General features: G+C 55.3%; 1 protein-coding gene across 3 annotated transcripts; it reads right to left on the reverse strand.

Annotated features, from left to right (window-relative positions):
- Positions 1-13,954: 13,954 nt before the first annotated feature.
- MYOCOS (myocilin opposite strand) lies at positions 13,955-17,910 on the reverse strand. 3 transcript variants are annotated; one of them, XM_045983617.1, is made up of 3 exons: positions 17,850-17,910; positions 16,942-17,081; positions 13,955-14,299 (listed from the first exon to the last, which is right to left on the reverse strand). In XM_045983617.1, exons 2-3 carry the CDS (start codon positions 17,031-17,033, stop codon positions 14,158-14,160), a joined length of 234 nt encoding a protein of 77 aa, XP_045839573.1. In that variant the 5' UTR covers positions 17,034-17,081; positions 17,850-17,910; the 3' UTR covers positions 13,955-14,157. The 3 variants fall into 3 exon arrangements, 1 of the variants encoding a protein (XP_045839573.1); XR_006815703.1 differs by lacking the exons at positions 16,942-17,081; positions 17,850-17,910 and adding an exon at positions 15,136-15,275 and having other exon boundaries at positions 14,165-14,299; XR_006815704.1 differs by lacking the exons at positions 16,942-17,081; positions 17,850-17,910 and adding an exon at positions 15,867-16,006 and having other exon boundaries at positions 14,197-14,299.
- Positions 17,911-18,674: the final 764 nt, after the last annotated feature.

Here is an 18,674-nt window from a genome sequence, read left to right on the forward strand (position 1 = left end):
TTCCGTGCCTGCCAGGTTGCGTTTAGGAGAGTGAAGCAAAGACGGGATAGAAGATGGACCGGCTTCCCCGGCTCGGCTGTGCAGGAGCCCCGCCCAGGCACTGACTGCCCCCCGGGACAGTGACACGGAATCCTGAGCGGGGAGCCCGGTCGCGCAAGGGGCAGAGAGCTGACGGAGATGGCCAGTGAGAGAAAAACCAATGCGTATCTTTTTATGCTGATGCTTTGCCGTCTGGGCCGCACACAGCTGATTCCTAGAGACCACGTCCAACTCCACTGGCCAGCCCGCCTTTCACACGCAAACCCACCGACCACGGCCCACGCCCCGCCCCTCCACGCCCACACCCCGCCTCCGTGGGTTCTGCCTCTCACACACCAAAGCCGCTGTCCACCTGCCGGGACCACCTCAGAGCCAGGGACCAGACAACTAGGGACACCCCGTGCCCCAGAGCCTGCCGAAATTACGCACATTAGCCGGTCCTAAACCTGCTCACCCAGCTTCACCCGTTCCTTCCCACAGGAAAAAAAAAATAAAGGTTCTTGCCCATGTTTCCCTCCGTCCTGAGCAACCCCAGTGCTGCTCCTTGCGGCCCCTCTGGCGTGGGTGTCCCTGCCCCTCGGGAGCAGTGACAACAGACTGTCTTCTCATTAGCAGTCAGCTGCCGGGCTTTCCCCGAAGGATAAAGCTGCATTTTGAAACAGCTAAGCTGTTGCTCCCGACTCCTGCTTTTCCCTTGCGTGCAAGGACTCTTGTCTGACCCTAATCCTAAACCCAAGTAGCGAAGTGTGACACAGTGTGGTGACTCCACGTCTGACCAGTGTCCTCCCCACCCCTTCCCGCAACATGCCCCACCCCCACCCCCGCAGATTCCGGGAGGAATCCCGCACTCTGCCCCGTCCACCACGGGTCTCAGAAGGGGATCCCATAGAGTGTGTCAGCTAAGCGGTAAAGCCAGGTCCGTCTGCTCTCGCAGGAACACGTGCATCACGACGGGGAGAAGAACCTCTTGTCATGCAGGGAGCTGTTAATTGTTGCATTTCAGGCATCCCCGGAAGATGCTGAGGACCTCAACACCCCCGAATCACAGCTCACCTGCTCAGGAATTGGGGAATTATTTTGTGTACAAGCTTACTTTATTTATTTTAAATACCCTATTCTGTGCAAGGCACGTCGCGATGCTATTATTTGGGAGCTTCTTGTTATGGGAATTTTTCAAACATTTGTAAAAGTGGAGAGAAACAAGAACCCCAGTGTACCCGTCACCCCGCCCCAACAGCTATCCACGGAATCCCACCGTGTTTTATCTCCACCCTCAGTACTACGGATTTATTATCTTTTTAAAAACCCTTTTTAAAGTTTCGTTTGTGTAAGGAATCTCTACACCGAACATGGGTCTCGAACTCACAATTCCAAGATCAAGAGTCACATGCTCTTCTGACAGACCCATCCAGACACCCCTGCGTATTTACTGTCTTAAATCCCAAACACTGTCATGTCTGTGGGGGCCTATTTAAATACCATGCTCAGTGTAGTCATCGGGCCATTTTCATCACACTATAAATTTGTCTCTTTCTTTTAATACAGTTCCTAAATGGAATGTGGAGACCGTGAACTTCCAGGAGCTGAAGTCAGAGTTAACTGAGGTTCCTGCTTCTTCCCGAATCCTGAAGGAGAGTCCATCTGGCCATCCCGAGAATGAGGAGGGAGACCCTGGTACGAAGTTAAATGTCTTTCCTTTTGTATACACACGGTCTTTATCTGGGCCTGTTCTGTGTTCAGAGCTGGTCGGTCTGCTTTGCGGGGAGGGCGGGCCATCGGTCAGCTCCGGCAGTGAGGCAGGAAAGGGGGAAAAGAAGAGCCCCTCTCTTCCCGCCTCCCCAGAGAACCCAGCAGGAAGTCAACCTTTCCTAGCAAAGCCCTATATCTCACTCGCCGCCCCCGCGGGGATGGTGGCTCAGCTCCAGGAGCGGCCTGGGGCCTTGAAAGCAGAGAGTGACTCTCACCCACTTGGCTGCCACCTAGAAGTTCATTACATTGTTCAGCAGAACCTTCAGATCTCTCTTATTCTTCAGGCCCGATGACCCCATGTGCCCTCTCAGCACACAGTCAGCAGGTGACAGGTATCAGTCAGCAGATACTCAGCAGAGATGTCTTTTCTGAACTGTGGGTCCTGAGAAGTACTGCTGCCCCTCTCCAAAGTGCTCCCTGAAAGCCGGACTTAAGGCAGGCTCTTTCAGAAGCTGTGACTACCCGTGTTTCTGGAAATTACTTCCAGCACCGGAGCTTGCACGGCGATGGGGACGTTTTAAAGTTTTCAAAATACGGTTCTCTGAGACCCGAGCAGCGAAGACTTTCCACCCTTTACACAGAGAGTGAAAAAAGCACAGAGAGCTGCTTGTCTGTTTCAGCTAAGTCTACATCTTCAACCATCTATTCATCACATTTTAAAACGTATGTTCAGGTTTTATTGTGTTAAAGTGACGCCTAAACTATGTGGTCCATCAGTTCGGGCTTGAAGAACTTTGTTTTACAGAGTTTCTTTTTTGTTGTTGTTTTGTTTGAGAGAGAGAGCATGAGAGGGGAGAAGGTCAGAGAGAGAAGCAGGGACTTCTCCCTGTTGAGCAGGGAGCCTGATGCAGGACTTGATCCTGGGACTCCAGGATCATGACCTGAGCCAAAAGTTGTCACTTAATCAACTGAGCCACATAGACACCTGGTGTTACAGAGTTTATTATAATGACTTGATTTTTGTTTCATTTTTATTAATTTTTTTCAAGATTTTATTTTTTTATTTATTTGAAAGAGAGAGAGAGCGTGCACACACAAATAGAGGGGAAGGGGCAGAGGGAGAGGGAGAAACAGACTCCCTGCTGAGCAAGGAGCCCAACACCAGGCTGGGACTGGATCCCAGAACCGTGAGATCAAGATCTGAGTGAAGGCAGTCGCCCAACCGACTGAGTCACCCAGGTGCCCCTTTCTTTCTTTCTTTCTTTCTTTCTTTCTTTCTTTCTTTCTTTCTTTCTTTCTTTTTTTTAAGATTTATTTACTGGGACCCTGGGTGGCTCAGTTGGTTGGGCGGCTGCCTTCCGCTCAGGTAGTGCTCTCAGGGTCCTGGGATCGAGTGCCGTGTTCGGCGCCTTGCTTGGCAGGGAGCCTGCTTCTCCCTCTGCCTCTGCCTGCCACTCTGCCTGCCTGTGTTCGTGCTCTCTCTCTCTCTGTCTAACAAATAAATAAATAAAATATTTTAAAAATAGAGCTATTTATTTATTTATTTGACAGACAGAGATCACAAGTAGGCAGAGAGGCAGACAGAGAGGGTTGGGGGGAAGCAGGCTCTGCGCTGAGCAGAGAGCCCGATGTGGGGCTCGATCCCAGGACCCTGAGATCATGACCTGAGCCGAAGGCAGAGGCTTAACCCACTGAGCCACCCAGGCGCCGCTCCGCCCCCGCCCCGTTTCATTTTTAAAAATGAATTTAATCAGACATGAAGGTAAAGAGTGGTGTAATAGACACCCGTGAGTTTCTGCCCGGCTTCAATCAAATACTAGGCACACATGTTGAGGCCGTCCGTGCAGCCCTCCTCTTTACAGCAGATCCGGGTGACAGGATCACGAATACTTTCCAGGCCATTTGCTCTCTACGGGGCCCTAACGTGTGTGATCACATTTAACACGACGACATCCCTACGACCCGAAACTGTCCCTCTGTACCATCGGCCGTGGCAGGGTCGAGGGGCTGACGGACCGAACCGCACCCTGCCGGGGAGGGCAGAGCTGACCTTGACCCTGGCGCCCCGTCTCCTGGGCTGTGGCTCGGGCGGGCCCGGGTCGTGGCGTCTTGCGTCCCGCAGGCTGCGGAGAGCTGCTGTGGGTGGGCAAGTGCGGCGTGTGGGTGCGGGACCCGCAGCCCCGCCCCGCACGCGGCGGAGACCACGTGGAGTGGAACACTCGAGGGTTCGGGTGCGGCCGCGCCGCCCAGTTCCTGCGGGGCCCCCCGGGGTGCGGCCGCTGGAGAGCGCCGGCGCCGTGGTCTACGCGGGCAGGTCCCGTACTCGTGCGGCGGCTACGCGGGCATCGACGAGACGGGGCCGCGGGCCATCACAGCACGCGCGCGGCCAGGGGCGCCACCGGCCGGGCCCAGCTGAGCCCCGAGAGCCTGGCCCCGGGGCGCACGTGGGGGACCCGTCCCGACGCGCGGTGGCCAACGCCGCTCCACGGTCCGCAGCACCCGTCGCCCAGGCCGCGGTCCGCTTCGCCTACGACCCGGCCACGGGGCGCTGCAAGGGGGTGCGCGAGCCGCCCGGGCCGCCGCGGGCACTGCAGCATCGGGACCACAGCCGGCGAGCCGCGCCTCTTGGCCTGGGACAGCTTCCACCTGGTCGCCTACGACCTCCGGCTCCTTTTCTTTCCCTCTGCCAGCTCCTGCCTCTGGCTTTGGGACGGAAGAAGAGTGTGAACGAAGGAGGGAGGAAGGGAATCGTCCTGGACAATGTCCAAGACATTCGACTCCCCTGCATCGCTGATCGCTCCTTCCCCTTCTGGAGCTCCCCCTGTCATCCTGTGCCACTCAGTGTTCTCCAGAGAAACGGAACCCGCAGGAGATGCGGGTGTCGATATGAAACGAGATTTCGTATGAGGAACTGATTCACGCCGACTGTAGAAGCTAAGAAGTCCCACGATCTGCCTTCTGGAAGCTGGGGACCCGGGAGTCTGGCGGTGTAATCCAGTCCGAGTCCGAGGGCTTGGGAACCGGGGAAGCCGAGGGCATAAACCCCAGGGACAACAGGGGTCCCCGCTCAAGCAGGCGAGCAGCAGGCCCGGGGTGGATTCCTCCTTCCTGCGGCTTTTTGCTCTACTCAGGCCCTACGTGGACTGAACGATGCCCCCCCCCACTGGGGGGGGTCTGCTCTACTGAGTCCTCCGATTCAAAGGCTCATGTCACTTGGAGACACCGTCACCTCACACACACGAACAACACTGCATCGGGGCACCCCTGGGGCCAGTCAACTTGACACACAAAACTCACAATCACATCGCCTCAGCCGCTTCAGACTGACGTGCTTCCGGGCTCCGCGGTCTCCTCTTCACCGGCCCGTTCCTCTGGTCCCACCTAGCATCGTGGCTCTGAAGGCCACAGCCATGCTGCTGACGCCCCATCTATACCTCCGGCCCAACCTTACTCCTAAGCCCCAGGTTCGTATCTTTATCTGCACCCTGGGCCTCTCCAGTTAAGTGTCCCGTGGGCAGGGTCACCTGGCTGGCTCTGCTGGGGGAGCAGCTCTCGATCCCATGAGTTCGGGCTCCACGTTGGGTATAGCGATTACTTAAAAATAAAATCCTAAAAAGATATCTGTGAGGCATATCCAATCAGCAAAACTAGAGTCTCTGCGTTTCCCCACTCGCCCCCATCATACGTGCCAATTCTGCTCTTCTCAGAGCTGCTAGAAACCCCACTCCTCCAGCTACTCGGGCCCAACCTCTTTTTTTTTTTTTTAAGTTTATTGGTTTAATTTTCTCTTTTTTAAGATTTTTATTTATTTGAGAGAGAGAGCACAAGCTGGGAGAAATGCGGAGAGAGAAGCAGGCTCCTTGCTGAGCAGGGAGCCCGATGCGGGGCTCGATCCCAGGACCCTGAGATCATGACCTGAGCTGAAGGCAGAGGCTCAACCCACTGAGCTGCGCCCCCCGCCCCCGGCGCCCCGGGTCACAACTCTTAAAGTCATCCTCTACTCGCTGCTGTCAAACCCCACATCCAACACATCAAAAATTCTCGTTGGGTCCATCTCCAGGCACATCCGTGCAGGACCTGAGCACATTTGTCACCACATTCGTCACCAGGCCACGGCTCCCCGCTCAGATTCCCGTCGTCCTCCTCCCAGATCCACACAGCCCCTGCCTTGCTCGGCTCCTTGGCCCCGGACAGCCTCATCGCCCTCGCAGCCAGCGCAGCCGCCCTGGAAAGCCCCCGTGGCCGGAGTCCTCACAGGGTCCCCGAGACGCCCCCGCCCCCGCGACTTCACCTTTTACTCCTGCGCCGGCTTCGCTCTGCCCCAGCCGCACCAGCCCACCTACCTCCTGCGCGAGCTCCGGGCGCTCTGGTCTTGGGCCCTTCGTGCTGGCTCTTTCCTCGGCCCGGCGGCCACACGCCTACCTCACCCAACTGTCCCCTTCCTCAGGAGGCGACCGGACCACCCCGTTTAAAGTGCAGCTGCCCGGCTGTGTCGTCAGCCACTTCCAGCCTTCCTGGCCCCGTCTGATCATTTCAAACTTCCTGTCCAGTGCATTTACCGTCCCCTGACATACGGTATAATCCATGGACTGTAAATTGTCTATACTTTTCGTCGCACTTCCCTCTCTGGAATGTTGTGGAAGGTCATCGAGAAGATGACTTCCAGCTGATGTGGGAGCTGGACACTGGCCACTGGAGAGCCTCACGCCGCCCCCGCCCCTGGCCTTGGACGTGGGTCCCCCCTTGCCTTTCCTGCCCCCAGAGACAGAGATAGTCCTGTGGGGTTAAGAACACCTGCACCAGGGCGCCTGGGTGGCTCAGCGGGTTACAGCCTCGGCCTTTGGCTCCAGTCACGATCCCTGGGACCTGGGATCGAGCCCCGCATCGGGCTCCCTGCTCAGCGGGGAGTCTGCTTCTCTCTCTGCCTGCCATTCTCTGTCTCTGACAAATAAATAAAATATTAAGAAGAAGGAGAAAGAAGAAGACCTGCACCATTTATGTGACTGGACCCAGTCAAGGGCTCCTTGTCAACTTCTAAGATGGGGAGGGCGGGCGGGGGGTTGCGCTCGTCCCAGACACGGCCTGTGGCAGTGCCCTTGCTTATTAAGGCTGGAGCCGCTGTTTCCTCCTTCAGCCTCTCCCGCCTTCCGAGGGCGCGGTCAGTGTCAGATCACGCCAGGAAGCTCCCCAGGACCTTACGAGCCAACATGCCGTGAGCCACCCGGAGACAGAGGACAAGGGCCCTGGAAATGAAGCATCTGTGTGGCGGGGGGACTCAGGCTGCCAGCGGCCTCTGTGAAGGGTGGCGGCTGCGGGGCCTCGTTTGTCAGAAGCTTGTGGACGGCCCCGTGAGTACGGGGGTGCCCCCCAGACGCTGGCTGCTGTAAGGGGTTTATCAGAGAAAGCCGGCATCACTCACCGCGGCAAAGCAGAGGACCAGACAGGTGGCTCAGCAACTCTCCTGCGGCGGGTCGGAGGGCGACGGAGGCCCGCCTCGAGGCTGAGCTGGAGGTAGGAAGCTGGCAGAGCTGAGGTCCGAGAAGAGCAAGGGAGTGTCCCCCGCCCTGCGGGCTTTGGGGCTGGCAGACCCCGTGGGAGAGCAGGGGAATAAGCTAGAGGCCTTAGCAGACGGCTCTGCAACGCTAACACCTGGGCCCTTGTGACAAAGCCTGGTTAGGAAACGAAGAGGTAAAATCTCTGGGCAAGTGATGGGAATGAAGGTCGTGGAGCGGTGGGCGCCGGGTGGCTCCGTGGGTTGAGCCTCTGCCTTCGGCTCAGGTCATGATCTCGGGGTCCTGGGATCGAGCCCTGCATCGGGCTCTCTGCTCAGCGGGGAACCTGCTTCCCCCTCTCTCTCTGCCTGCCTCTCTGCCTACTTGTGATCTCTGTCAAGTAAATGAATAAAATCTTAAAAAAAAAAAAAAGCAGCCAGTGACTGAGACAAAACGCTCCCGGCTGTCTGGCCCCTAAAACAAAGAACTTTAAACAGCCGTTCCCCTAGCTCCTAGGAGAAAGCTGGCATTCTTTCTTTGCACCTTGAGGTTGTAAATCTTGTCCGGTCTTTGAAATGCACCCCCCACCCCAGGAAATAACCAAAACATGGCCCAGAAACTGGAAGGGAAAAAAGGAGGGAGTAGAGGCTTTACAGACGCTCCCTTGCCGCAAATCCAGCCCACGAGCTCCATTGGTCACAAGTGTCAGTGAAGAGCCCTTGGTGGGAGTTTTGGAAGAAAAGCTGAAGGGATACAGAAAGTTCCAGAAAGTGTGTGGAAAGGGAATATTGAGAAATTTTCTATTAATGGGAAAACGTTTTCTCAGATAATTACTTTTTTGTAAAAAGAAATTGTAAGCAAAGGTTTTTCTTTGCCTAGAAAAGAGAGAACCTGTCTTCATCAGGTCTTTGATTACTTAAGAAACGGAGTCTTATCACAAAGGCTACATCGTTTTTTTTACAACTATGTAAATTTTGCATACATAAAATTTCATGGGAAACACTGTCAAGTAACAAATGATGCTAAACTCTCTCTGGGCTGTAATAGTATGAAATTTCGAACATCTGATACATACTGGTGTAATGATAATCAATAACATTTTAAAATGTACATCACAGAAATGACCAAATTTCCCTGCCGCCTACATGATACTGAACTTTCATCAGATTTTTTAACTAACATGGCCATTTTTATTTTTTTTTTAAGATTTTATTTATTTGTTTGAGAGAGAGAGAATGAGAGATAGCACGAGAGGAGGGGAGGGTCAGAGGGAGAAGCAGACTCCCGAGCAGGGAGCCCGATGCAGGACTTGATCTCAGGACTCCGGGATCATGACCTGGGCTGAAGGAAGTCGCCCAAACAACTGAGTCACCCAGGCACCCTAACATGGCCATTTTTAAAGTCTTTTATCATTTCCAGACTGTTACTATTTTATTCTGATACTCTGGTTGGGGGGTGGCGAATATTCCTGTTAAAGTGCTTCATCCTCAAGGAAATTCAATAAAAAGTACTTTGAGGGTTTCTGATAACTAAGATCAACTTGCCTCATGTGGGAGGGAGAAAATAAGCCTTCCAAGGGCTCCCCCAGGCCACCTGCACAGCCTGCCACTGTCGCTCTCGTCCTTCCCCGCAAGCCAAACAGGCCCACGGCACTGACAATATGATGCTGACCTGTGCAGATCGGCCTCTGCTGGGGGACCCCTGGGAGGGGAGGGGCCGTGAAGCCACAGAAAGTTCATGGCCCAGGCACCACCATAAGGTTTCAGGAGTCATCCTGTCAGATAGGACTCGGGTTGTCCCACAAGCCGTGATCCATGAGGTACGAGCTTATCCGACCGCTAAGAATGAGAAAGAGGTGCCCATCTTTGTAGGGATTTGGGGGTCTGGAGCACTTTTATTCCCCATCTGGCACGGAGCCTCTGACCCTTACACTGCCTGGTAAAGAAAGGGCACGTAGGGGCCTGGGGTCAGAGGCACAAGCTGCCTTTGAGAAAGCCAAACTCCGTGTGAAGCAGATCAAAGCTCTGGGCATCTCCCAGGCAGGGCTGCCCCTGTGTCCCATGTGATCAGGACTCCAGAAGGTACGGGCTGGGCGCCGTGGCAGAAAAAACACACAAGGAGAGAGCAGCCCTAGGATACGGGTCTCAGCTGTGAAAGGGGACAGAGGCCCAATATGCCCGAGTAGAGCCCCTGCTCCTAGCAGGTGCACACGCCCCTCCAGGTACAGCCTCTCACACGGCAGCCAGAGGGCTGAGCTCGGAGCCGTCTGGCCAGTGATCACTCATGAGCCCTGACCGCTAACCCTTTGCACTGGCGACCCCGACAGTGGGAAGCCAAGGGATGGATGACCGTGGATAAGCCTATGTGGGGTCAGGGTATGCGGCAAGACATCTGGGGGCGTCTGCAAGAGCTTGAGGCAGACCTCCCTGTTTTCCACGTCCCAGCTCGCAAGGGGCTGACACCCCCCCGCCCCCCCGCCCCAGCAGTTCGAAAGCTGAGGCCCTAGCCTGGGAAGAGCCCTAACTATTGAGTCTTCAGTAGACACGGCGGGTTGGGCGCGCAGAAAGAGTGGCCACCGCAATGTCCAAGGAAGATGGCGGATGGGCAAGAATGCTGGATCGTTCTTGGAGTACAGTGACATAGTGCAGAAAAGCACGACCGTGTGTTCTCGATGACGCCCAAGGTAACCACCAAAAGAGTCTGAGACCATCCACCAGAGTTTCCAGCCCATGAGGGATTGGCAAATTGGTCCTGTTGGCCCCCTCCTTCCAAGCGAGGGCTCTAAATATGCCTGGGTTTGTGGGCCCTGCATGTGGCCTAACACAACTCACCCCTGTCCCCACACAAACCAAGCTGCCAGCATGAGGGGATAGATGCCCTCATCACTGAGACAGCCACTGGAGGCCACATTTCAAAAATCATGACATTGAGCAGAGGTGCTGTCTCCCCTGTAACCCACGAGCTGCACGGTGGGTGGAAGAAAACATGGACTATTAAAGGAGCAGATCAAGTTACTAACAATGGTGGGGCGGACTGAAGTTCTGTCCCAGTCTTGCATACACTTGAATGATCAACAATAGGGCCTGTGCCCAGATGCCAGCCCAGGGACCCCCGTGGAGACACCCAAGGCTGTGACAGTGTGGGAGTCGTGGGAAACAGCCAGCACCCACCCCGACTCTCAACGGGTGTGAATGCTCCTGAGGACACCAAGCCCGTCTCACCCTGGAAAGGAGCCGCCTGCGGAAATGGATGTCCCATGGAGATGGAGGACTCACTTGGCCCTTCGGGGTGACGGGGAAGTACTCCATCTGCACACGGATCTGTCCGCAGAACCTGTTGAAATGCACCGTTGAGGGCGTCTGGGTGGCTCAGTCGGTTCAGCATCTGCTTTCGGCTCAGGTCGTGATCCCCGGGTCCTGGGATCGAGCTCTGCGCTGGGGGGTGGCGGTCCCTGCTCAGCGGGGAGTCTGCTTCTCCCTCTGCAGCTCCCCCTGCTCCTGTTCTCTCTGAAATAAATAAATAACATCTTTAAGAAAAAGAAAAAAACGAGTTTGGCCAGCAAGGCTTAAAGACTAGCAGGCAGGGCCTGTCTTTACTCAACACGGAAGGCTGAAGTCATTTCAGGGTTGCTCCACAGAACGCGGTGTTCATACCCACAGTCTGCGAACGGGTCGTCTTTAGTCAATCACGTGACACAAAGGAACACCCTGATTGATCCACCTCCGGCTTAGGGGACCTGATAAACCAGTAATTCAGATCAGAGGCTCTCCTAGAAAAATGTGTCCCTGCTTTCGGGCATCACCGCCGGAATCAGTGACTTCTCTTGCGTGTGCCCGTGCTGTGGCATGTACCTCCCGTGCCCCAGCCAGCCCGCAGGGGGCCACCCCGGAGACCGCCCCTGACCCCTGGGACGGCCCAGGACCCGTCTGGGAAGCGGGGGCGGCTCCCGAGACTGTCAGGGCGGCCGCGGTCCGCAGGGGCGGAGGACCAGGGACGCTCCTCCCCAGGAGGGGATCGCGGGTTGCCCCGGAGCTGGACCCGGTGCCGAGGCCCCTCCCCTCCCTTCCTTGCGCTGGGAATGTGGCTCGTGCCGGCCTCTCTCGGCTGGGAGGGCGCAGCCCGGACGGGAGGGGGTATTGAAAACACCTGCAGGGCGGACGCCCCTGAGCCCCCTGAAGGCCTCTCTGTGACCTCTCGAGACGTGGCCAGTAATGCCAGCGTCCTGTCATCCTGCGGCCACCGAGACAAGCCAGCGTGGGAGCGCCCTGTGCGTGTGAAGTCTGCGGCCAACCGTGGACCGCGCCGGAGGGCCTGGCCCTCCCCTTCTCCGCCCCACCCCCACACCGCCTTCCGCAGGCGGGGCTGGTGTCAGATTTCACCTGCGAAGCTCCCCGGGTGGTTTGGAACCAAAAACACATTCCATGGGGTCAGGAATTGGGGTCGGGAACTGATGGTTTTGTTCAGTGATAAGTCCCTAGAGCAGTGCTTGGCTCACATAATAGCCAATATTTTTTATTTTTTATTATTCTTTTTAGTCCATTTTTTTCCTAGCAATTTAATTTTAAAAATTTTATTTGTCAGAGAGAGACAGAGAGCACACAAGCAGGGGGAGCCGCAGGCAGAGGGAGAAGCAGGCTCCCCGCTGAGCAGAGAGCCGGATGTGGGCCTCGATCCCAGGACCCTTGGATTTGACCTGAGCTGAACGCAGATGCTTAACCGACTGAGCCACCCAGGCACCCCTTTTAATCCATATATTTTTTAAACAAATAAGTGAACAGAAAAAAACATCCTGGAACTTGCTCAGAAATAACTGGAGGGGCGCCTGATTGGCTCAGTCGGTGGAACATGCAACTCTTGATCTTGGGGTTGTGGGTTCAAGCCCCATATTGGGGGTGGGGGTGTAGAGATTACTTAAAAGTAAAACCTTAAAAAAACAAAAGAACTGGAAATAAAATACCATAAGGGTTAGTCTTTCTTACTTTTGCCCTCCTGGATTCTATTCTTTTTTTTTTTTTTTTTTTTTAGATTTATTTATTTGACAGGTAGAGATTACAAGTAGGCAGAGAGGCAGGCAGAGAGAGAGAGAGGAGGAAGCAGGCTCCCAGCTAAGCAGAGAGCCCGACGCGGGGCTCGATCCCAGGACCCTGGGATCATGACCTGAGCCGAAGGCAGAGGCTTTAACCCGCTGAGCCACCCAGGCGCCCCCTGGATTCTATTCTTAATTGGCCGTTTGACCTTTGCCAAGCCACTTAACCTCTCTGTTGCAGTATTGTCTCATAGAACTTTCTGTAACATTAGTCATGTCCTAGATCTGCAGCGTCCAGTATGGTGGCCACTCGTCTCATAAAGCTCCTGAGTATTGGAAATGTGGCTAGCACAACTGAGGAACTGCATTTTATTTAATTTTAATGAATTTAAATTTAAGTAGCCACACGTGGCTACTGGCTATCTTACTGGACAGTGTAGGTTTGTTTCGTCTTCTTTGGAGGAGGAGGTCGTGACTATATGGAGCACCCAGCTGGCGAGGACAGGCACTCACGCACGCTCCCCCTCACCCCTGCCCCGTGCTGCTGCAAGGAAGCTGACCTGATCAAAGGCACAGTCGGGTGGGGGGACCAGAGTACATTTTTACAGACAGGCTTGGAGAGAGGACACCCACGGGGACCCTACGAAGTAGATGAAATAAAAGACAGCACCGCAGGGGACGCCCAGGTGGCTCAGTTGGTTGGGCGTCTGCCTTTGGCTTGGGTCATGATCCCAGGGTCCTACGAGTAATTCCTGCGTCGGGCTCCCTGCTCAGTGGGGAGCCTGCTTCTCCCCCTGCCTGTGGCTCCCCCGCTTGTGCTCTCTCTGAAAAATAAATAAAATACTTTTTAAAAAGAGAACACATCAGGATAGTTCTCATATGTGGATTTAAATTTTTTAAATTTTATTTTAAATTTTATTTATTTTATTTATTTGACACAGAGAGAGAGAGTACAAGCAGGGGGAGCAGGAGAAGCAGGCTCCCCGCTGAGCAGAGAACCTGATGTGGGGCTCGATCCCAGGACTCTGAGATCATGACCTGAGAGGAATGATCACATTTTTGATGTTTTCAAACTGCTCTGATGAGCCTCAGAAGTCCTTAGAAGGGGGCGCCTGGGTGGCTCAGTGGGTTAAAGCCTCTGCCTTCGGCTCAGGTCATGATCCCAGGGTCCTGGGATCGAGCCCCACATCGGGCTCTCTGCTCCGCAGGGAGCCTGCTTCCTCCTCTCTCTCTGCCTGCCTCTCTGCCTAGTTGGATTTCTCTCTGTCGAATAAATAAAATATTAAAAAAAAAAAAAGAAGTCCTTAGAAGTACTTCGGGGCGGGGGCGGGGGGTGCAGGGTCTTGATCACAGGATCTGAACAAGACTTCTCTCCCACTCCACTTGGCTTCTTTTCAGCTTGGGTTTCTTCTGCTACAGAGTTTGAAATGCACTTAAATCTCCTAGAAGCACAGCTTGGAAATACTGCCCTTAAATGTGCACGACCATCAGCCTGGCACCAGGAGACACAACACAGCTCAATTAAACGAGCGCACAGGCCACAAAGCTGTAATATCCCCGGCTGAGCTTTGGAAACCCAAATCTCTCATAGTTCTCCAGAGCTCAGTTCTTTAAAGTCACAGATTCCTGGACTTTTCACCAACCCGATTTAATAACGAACACTGAAGCCTCGTCTTTTTTTTTTTTTTAATTCGAATACAATTGACGACTTTCCATAGAACAAGACAAATGAAAGCTCAAATGTGGATGTGAATCATTGACCTGGCTTAAAAACCAAAGACTGCCCTAGTGCATTCGTGAGGAGAAACACCACTCAGCCGTGATCGCCATCGTGAGGAAAGAAAGAACAAAGATGTTCTGAGACCGTCTTCAAAGACACCCCGGACTTCGTGGAGGGCTCTCACAGCCAGCTCAGACTCTGCAGTCTTCAGCGGGGGAAGGAGGCGGCGCGGGGGGTTCTGAAGGGCCAGCTCCGCCAGCAGGACCTTGCTCCGAGTCCAGAGTGGGGGGCATCTCCCCGGCTTCATCACTTTTCTTGGTAGATAGCTCTTCTCTGGGAGGAAAGGCAGAGTGAATTCTTTTTTTTTTTAAATACACATAGGAGGGGCACCTGGGTGGCTCAGTGGGTTAAAGCCTCTGCCTTCCGCTCAGGTCATGATCCCAGACCTGACCTCGGGCTCTCTGCTCAGCAGGGAGCCTGCTTCCTCCTCTCTCTCTGCCTGCTTCTCTGCCTACTCGTGATCTCTCTCTGTCAAATAAATAAATAAAATCTTTAAAAAAAAATACACATAGGATTCTGGGGTGGGGGGGAGAAAGCAAAGAACAGAAAAAAGGAAACCCCCAGACCCCAAAGAGAACCAGTCATCATGTTGAAGGAGATCCTTCCTGACTCCTCTAGCCAGGTCTACAGAGTGATCAGCGGGCAGAAGGGAGACGGACTCTGGCCAGGCTCCAGTCACCACTCAGGTCTTCTCAGAGCCCAGCTGTCCCCTCCACTGGCCCCATGGGTCCAGCCCCACCAGCCTGTGCCCTGTCATGTCAGCTGAGCGCAGGCGCGCGCGCTCTCTCTCTCTCTCTCTCTCATTTCAGCTAGTCTCTGGCCAGTTCAGCCTTTCTAAAAAAATTTTTAATTAACTTCTTTATGGGTTGGAGGGGCAGAGGGTAAGGAGAGGGAGAACCCCAAGCAGACTCCCCACCACACAGAGCCCCACAGGGGGCTTGATCTCATGACCCTGAGATCATGACCCGAGCCGAAACCAGGAGTTAACTGGTTACTCACCTGACTGAGCCACCCAGGCGCCCCTGCCCAGTTGAGCCTTAAGTTCACTCCGTCGCTCCTTTCTGCCTAACTTCCACCCTGTGATCCCGCAAACCTGCAGGCTAGCCTACCTTTCTCTGGGGTCTACCAGCGTGTTCCCATCCTGCTCAGGGCTGGGCTGACCCCATCTTCAAGAGGAGAGGACTGGCCTGTCAAGGGCTTGAAGAGTCAGGCACCCGGAGCTAGAAACTTCTACCCGCAGGCTCACAGCCACACCTCACGACGAGTTCTCAGCTGAGGCGGCGGAGATGGGAGGGACTTACCCCAGTCACGGGGCTGGGACAAGGCAGACCTGGACTCCAGCCTCTGATCTCCACAAGCTCATTGCCTTACCCCCCAGTCAGAGCTGACCCCTGACTTTGCTGAAGGGACAGGAGGTGACGGGGAGGGGGTTAAGGGAGGCCTCAGAGTTCTGGAAGTTCTTCCTTCTTCAGCAGACATTGGAGCAGAGGGACCACAGCCCCCCGGGGACAAGGCCCATGCTCACGAGTCAACCCGGGGTGTCAAATTCGCCGTGTAACCCTGTCAGGGAAGCTTTGCAACATCCCACATCTATGATAAGACATTGTACCTAAGGTTTTTGTTTTGTTTTAATCAGTTCGCCAAGGTCATACATCCCTCCCCCACACACTCTAAGGTCAAGAAGCATTGTGAGTAATACTGGATGGAGGTCCATATTTCAAGTCAATTTTTATTTTTTGGCTAAGTATCAGTTTTAATAAAGCCGTTGTTCTGACGTTCATTCCGCACCGACAACTCAAACCACGAGTGTTCGCTCTGCCAAGTTTGGTTGTTTACTCACACTTGGAGTTATGAGGAGTTCAAGCCAGGTTTCTTGGCAGAAATTTCTAGGCTGTTGGTCTCTTTTGGGGTTTCCATCCATGGAGACTGGAGAACGTAACTCGTAAAGGCACTTAACCAACACAAGAAATCGCAACACGGTGGCATCTGCTGCCAGGGAGCGAGGAAGCCCTGCCCGCTTCCTCCAGCTTGCAGCGCCCATCCCCCTCCCTGCCCGCTTCCTCCAGCTTGCAGCTCCCATCCCCCTCCACGGGAAAGGCTCCGACCGGCCCCCTATACCCCGGACACGCAGCAGAGGAGCTGCCCCGAGCCGGACATCTATTTCAGTAGCGCTGGTTTTCACCGAAACTGGAATCCTAATCTTTCTTTCTTCACCTTTAAATAGCAGAGGTCTTGGGCACGCGACTGGATCTGGGGACCTGGGACCAGAGAGGACAGGGCACTCCACACGGGCCATCATGGGCTCGTCCAGAGTCAGCAAGTCACCATACAGGGCGCCCAGTGAGATCCGAACTTCGGGTAAACTGAGTTTTTACTCTGCGCTCATCACAGATACTGCACGGACATCCTTAAGCCAAAAACCTTTGTGCGCTTGATTTAAAACCCAAATCGCCCCAGGCCCCCGGTACTGTATGCGCCAAGCCCGCCGTCCGGGAGGGCAGAGCCGGCGCGCTGGGCGCCAGGCCGCGGGCAAGGAGAGGGAAGGGCGGCCTGCAGGGAGCCCGGCCGCTGGGAACCAGGCTGTGCCCAGACTGCGCAAAGTCCTGCGTTTCCATCCCGGGGGGCGCATCGCCCCGTGCGTCCAGAGCCGCACGCGACCCCCACCCGACGAAGAGCCCCGGATCTGAAGCCCATCCCCGCGCCGCCTGCCGAAAGGCCACAGAAGTCTGCTTCGACGTGGGGGACAAGGCAGCTTCTCGCCCATAACATCCGCCGCGACGCACCAGGTGCACAGGCTGGAGCGCAGCGCGCACCGGGTTTGCACCGGGTTTGCAGCGCTTGGCGGCGGCGGTCGGGTCCGCGCTTACGCTCCACCCCCACCCCTCGCCCCTGCGCGCCGGACAGCGCTCACCTACCCGGTGGCCATGGTGACTCTGCGCCTGGTCACCTCGGAGGCCAGGTCTCCGTAGGGCAGGTTGTGGGCAGGGACTGCGGACTTCTGAGCCATGGCCTTGCACTCAGGACTCAAGGACTCCGGCCGCCGGCTCCTCTGAATCTGGAACGCAAGCGCCGGTAGTCGGCCTTCTCAGTGGGGCCTCCCTGCAGCCCAGACACCCCCACCCGTGGCCCCGCCGGTCCCCAGGCAGATACTTCTTCAAAATCGAGGTCCGTTAGATGATCCCCAAGGTAAAAGTTGGGGAAGTGGAGGCCCAGGGAGGCGACGGCTTTCTCCCCAGGTTGCACAGCTGGGCCCTCCCCTACTGCTTCCCCCGAGACAGGTGCTTCTGCCCCGGAGCCCTCCCCTCCCGGGGCTGTTAGGCATCACTGACACCTGCCGGCTTTCTTCCCGGAGCGCTTGCCTCCTTACCTGTTCTTTAGAACGAGAAACTATACGCTGGCTAATGGAACATAATAATAAAAACAAATATTTTTAAAAAGAGGAGGAGGAAAGGGCCGTGGGCCAAGCCGGGGCTGACAGGAGCACGTGGCAGAGACACTGCGGACGTGACGCTGACACGGAAGGTCACAGCAGCCGCCCACTTAGTGCTGGCTCCCCTGGGATGTCCTCTAACTTGCACCAGGGACACAGCTGGAGTCTGAAGCTGGGCCTGCCCGGCTGCAGACTCCACCGCGGAGCCCAGAGACCCTGGATTTCTGCCCCACGGACGAGTCCTCTCCAAGGAACAGGCAAGCAGTCTCCATTCCGGGACCCCTGCCACACTCTCGAGGTGACCCTGTGGCACGGCCAGCGAGGGCCTGACCTCCCCAGCCTGATCTTCTGGCTGGAAAACTTTGTTCTCAGGAGGTCGCGGGACTGACTGACCTTTCGATCCCTGCTCAGCTCCGTCTGGGACCCGTCCCGCTCTTCAGCTCATGGTCTCAGGGAGAAGTGCCCCCGCTACAGACTCTGGACCCACATGTCAGCGACAGCACCTCCGCGGAGAAGGAAAAGACCAAAATGCCACCCCGTCAGCTCCCACTTCTTCTGTCTTTTATCCCCGTGGAGTCAGGCTCTCTGGGAACTGGCGTTAATGGGATTGGTCTGCCCCTGGGAAGGTAACAGCTGCCACAAATTTTTCCCTGCAGACGTGACCTTGATGAGGAATCCCCACAGATGTTGCAGGGAGAAGACGGCACCGCCCTTGCTCCCACTTTCCTGATGAGGCGGCAGGTGCCTCGGCTTTGGAACAGAAAGGACTGGTCGCAAGGCTCTCACCTTTGCACTGAGTGATCCCGGGTAAGTGAGTCAGCATCTATGAGCCTCGGTTTTCTTACTTGTAAAAGGGGAGTAACTACTAGGGCAGTAATGATGGGTGGGAAAATACTTACAAAAATCCTTCATTTTTAATCCCCCCCCGCCCCCATTTTAAAGTGTTTAAGTATCTGCCCCAGGACGTATGTAAATGTGTAACTACATTTAGCCCCAGGGTGACTGTGAAGCTATGCGTGTACACAGCTTGCCCGGCACACAATAGCCAGGCATGTAAGCCTCTTCCTCGCAAACATACTTTTTTGAAAGCAGAAGCTCCAGTTTCCCTTCCCTCCCATCCCCAGGCCTGGCAGAGCGTGGAGATCCTAGTGGGAGCCCAGCGATGATGTGCCCCGAGTCAGAACCTGTGACAGCCTTGTGTTCCCATCTCTTTCCTTC

This window comes from Meles meles, chromosome 17, assembly GCF_922984935.1.
Source record: "Meles meles chromosome 17, mMelMel3.1 paternal haplotype, whole genome shotgun sequence".
NCBI lineage: Eukaryota > Metazoa > Chordata > Mammalia > Carnivora > Mustelidae > Meles > Meles meles.

Coding starts and splice junctions, on each gene's coding strand:
- MYOCOS (XM_045983617.1), bottom strand. CDS start 17,033: ATGGCTCAGAAGTCCGCAGTCCCTGCCCACAACCTGCCCTACGGAGAC. Junction 14,300..16,941: donor AGAGTCACCATGGCCACCGG/GTAGGTGAGCGC, acceptor CTTTCCTCCCAG/AGAAGAGCTATCTACCAAGA.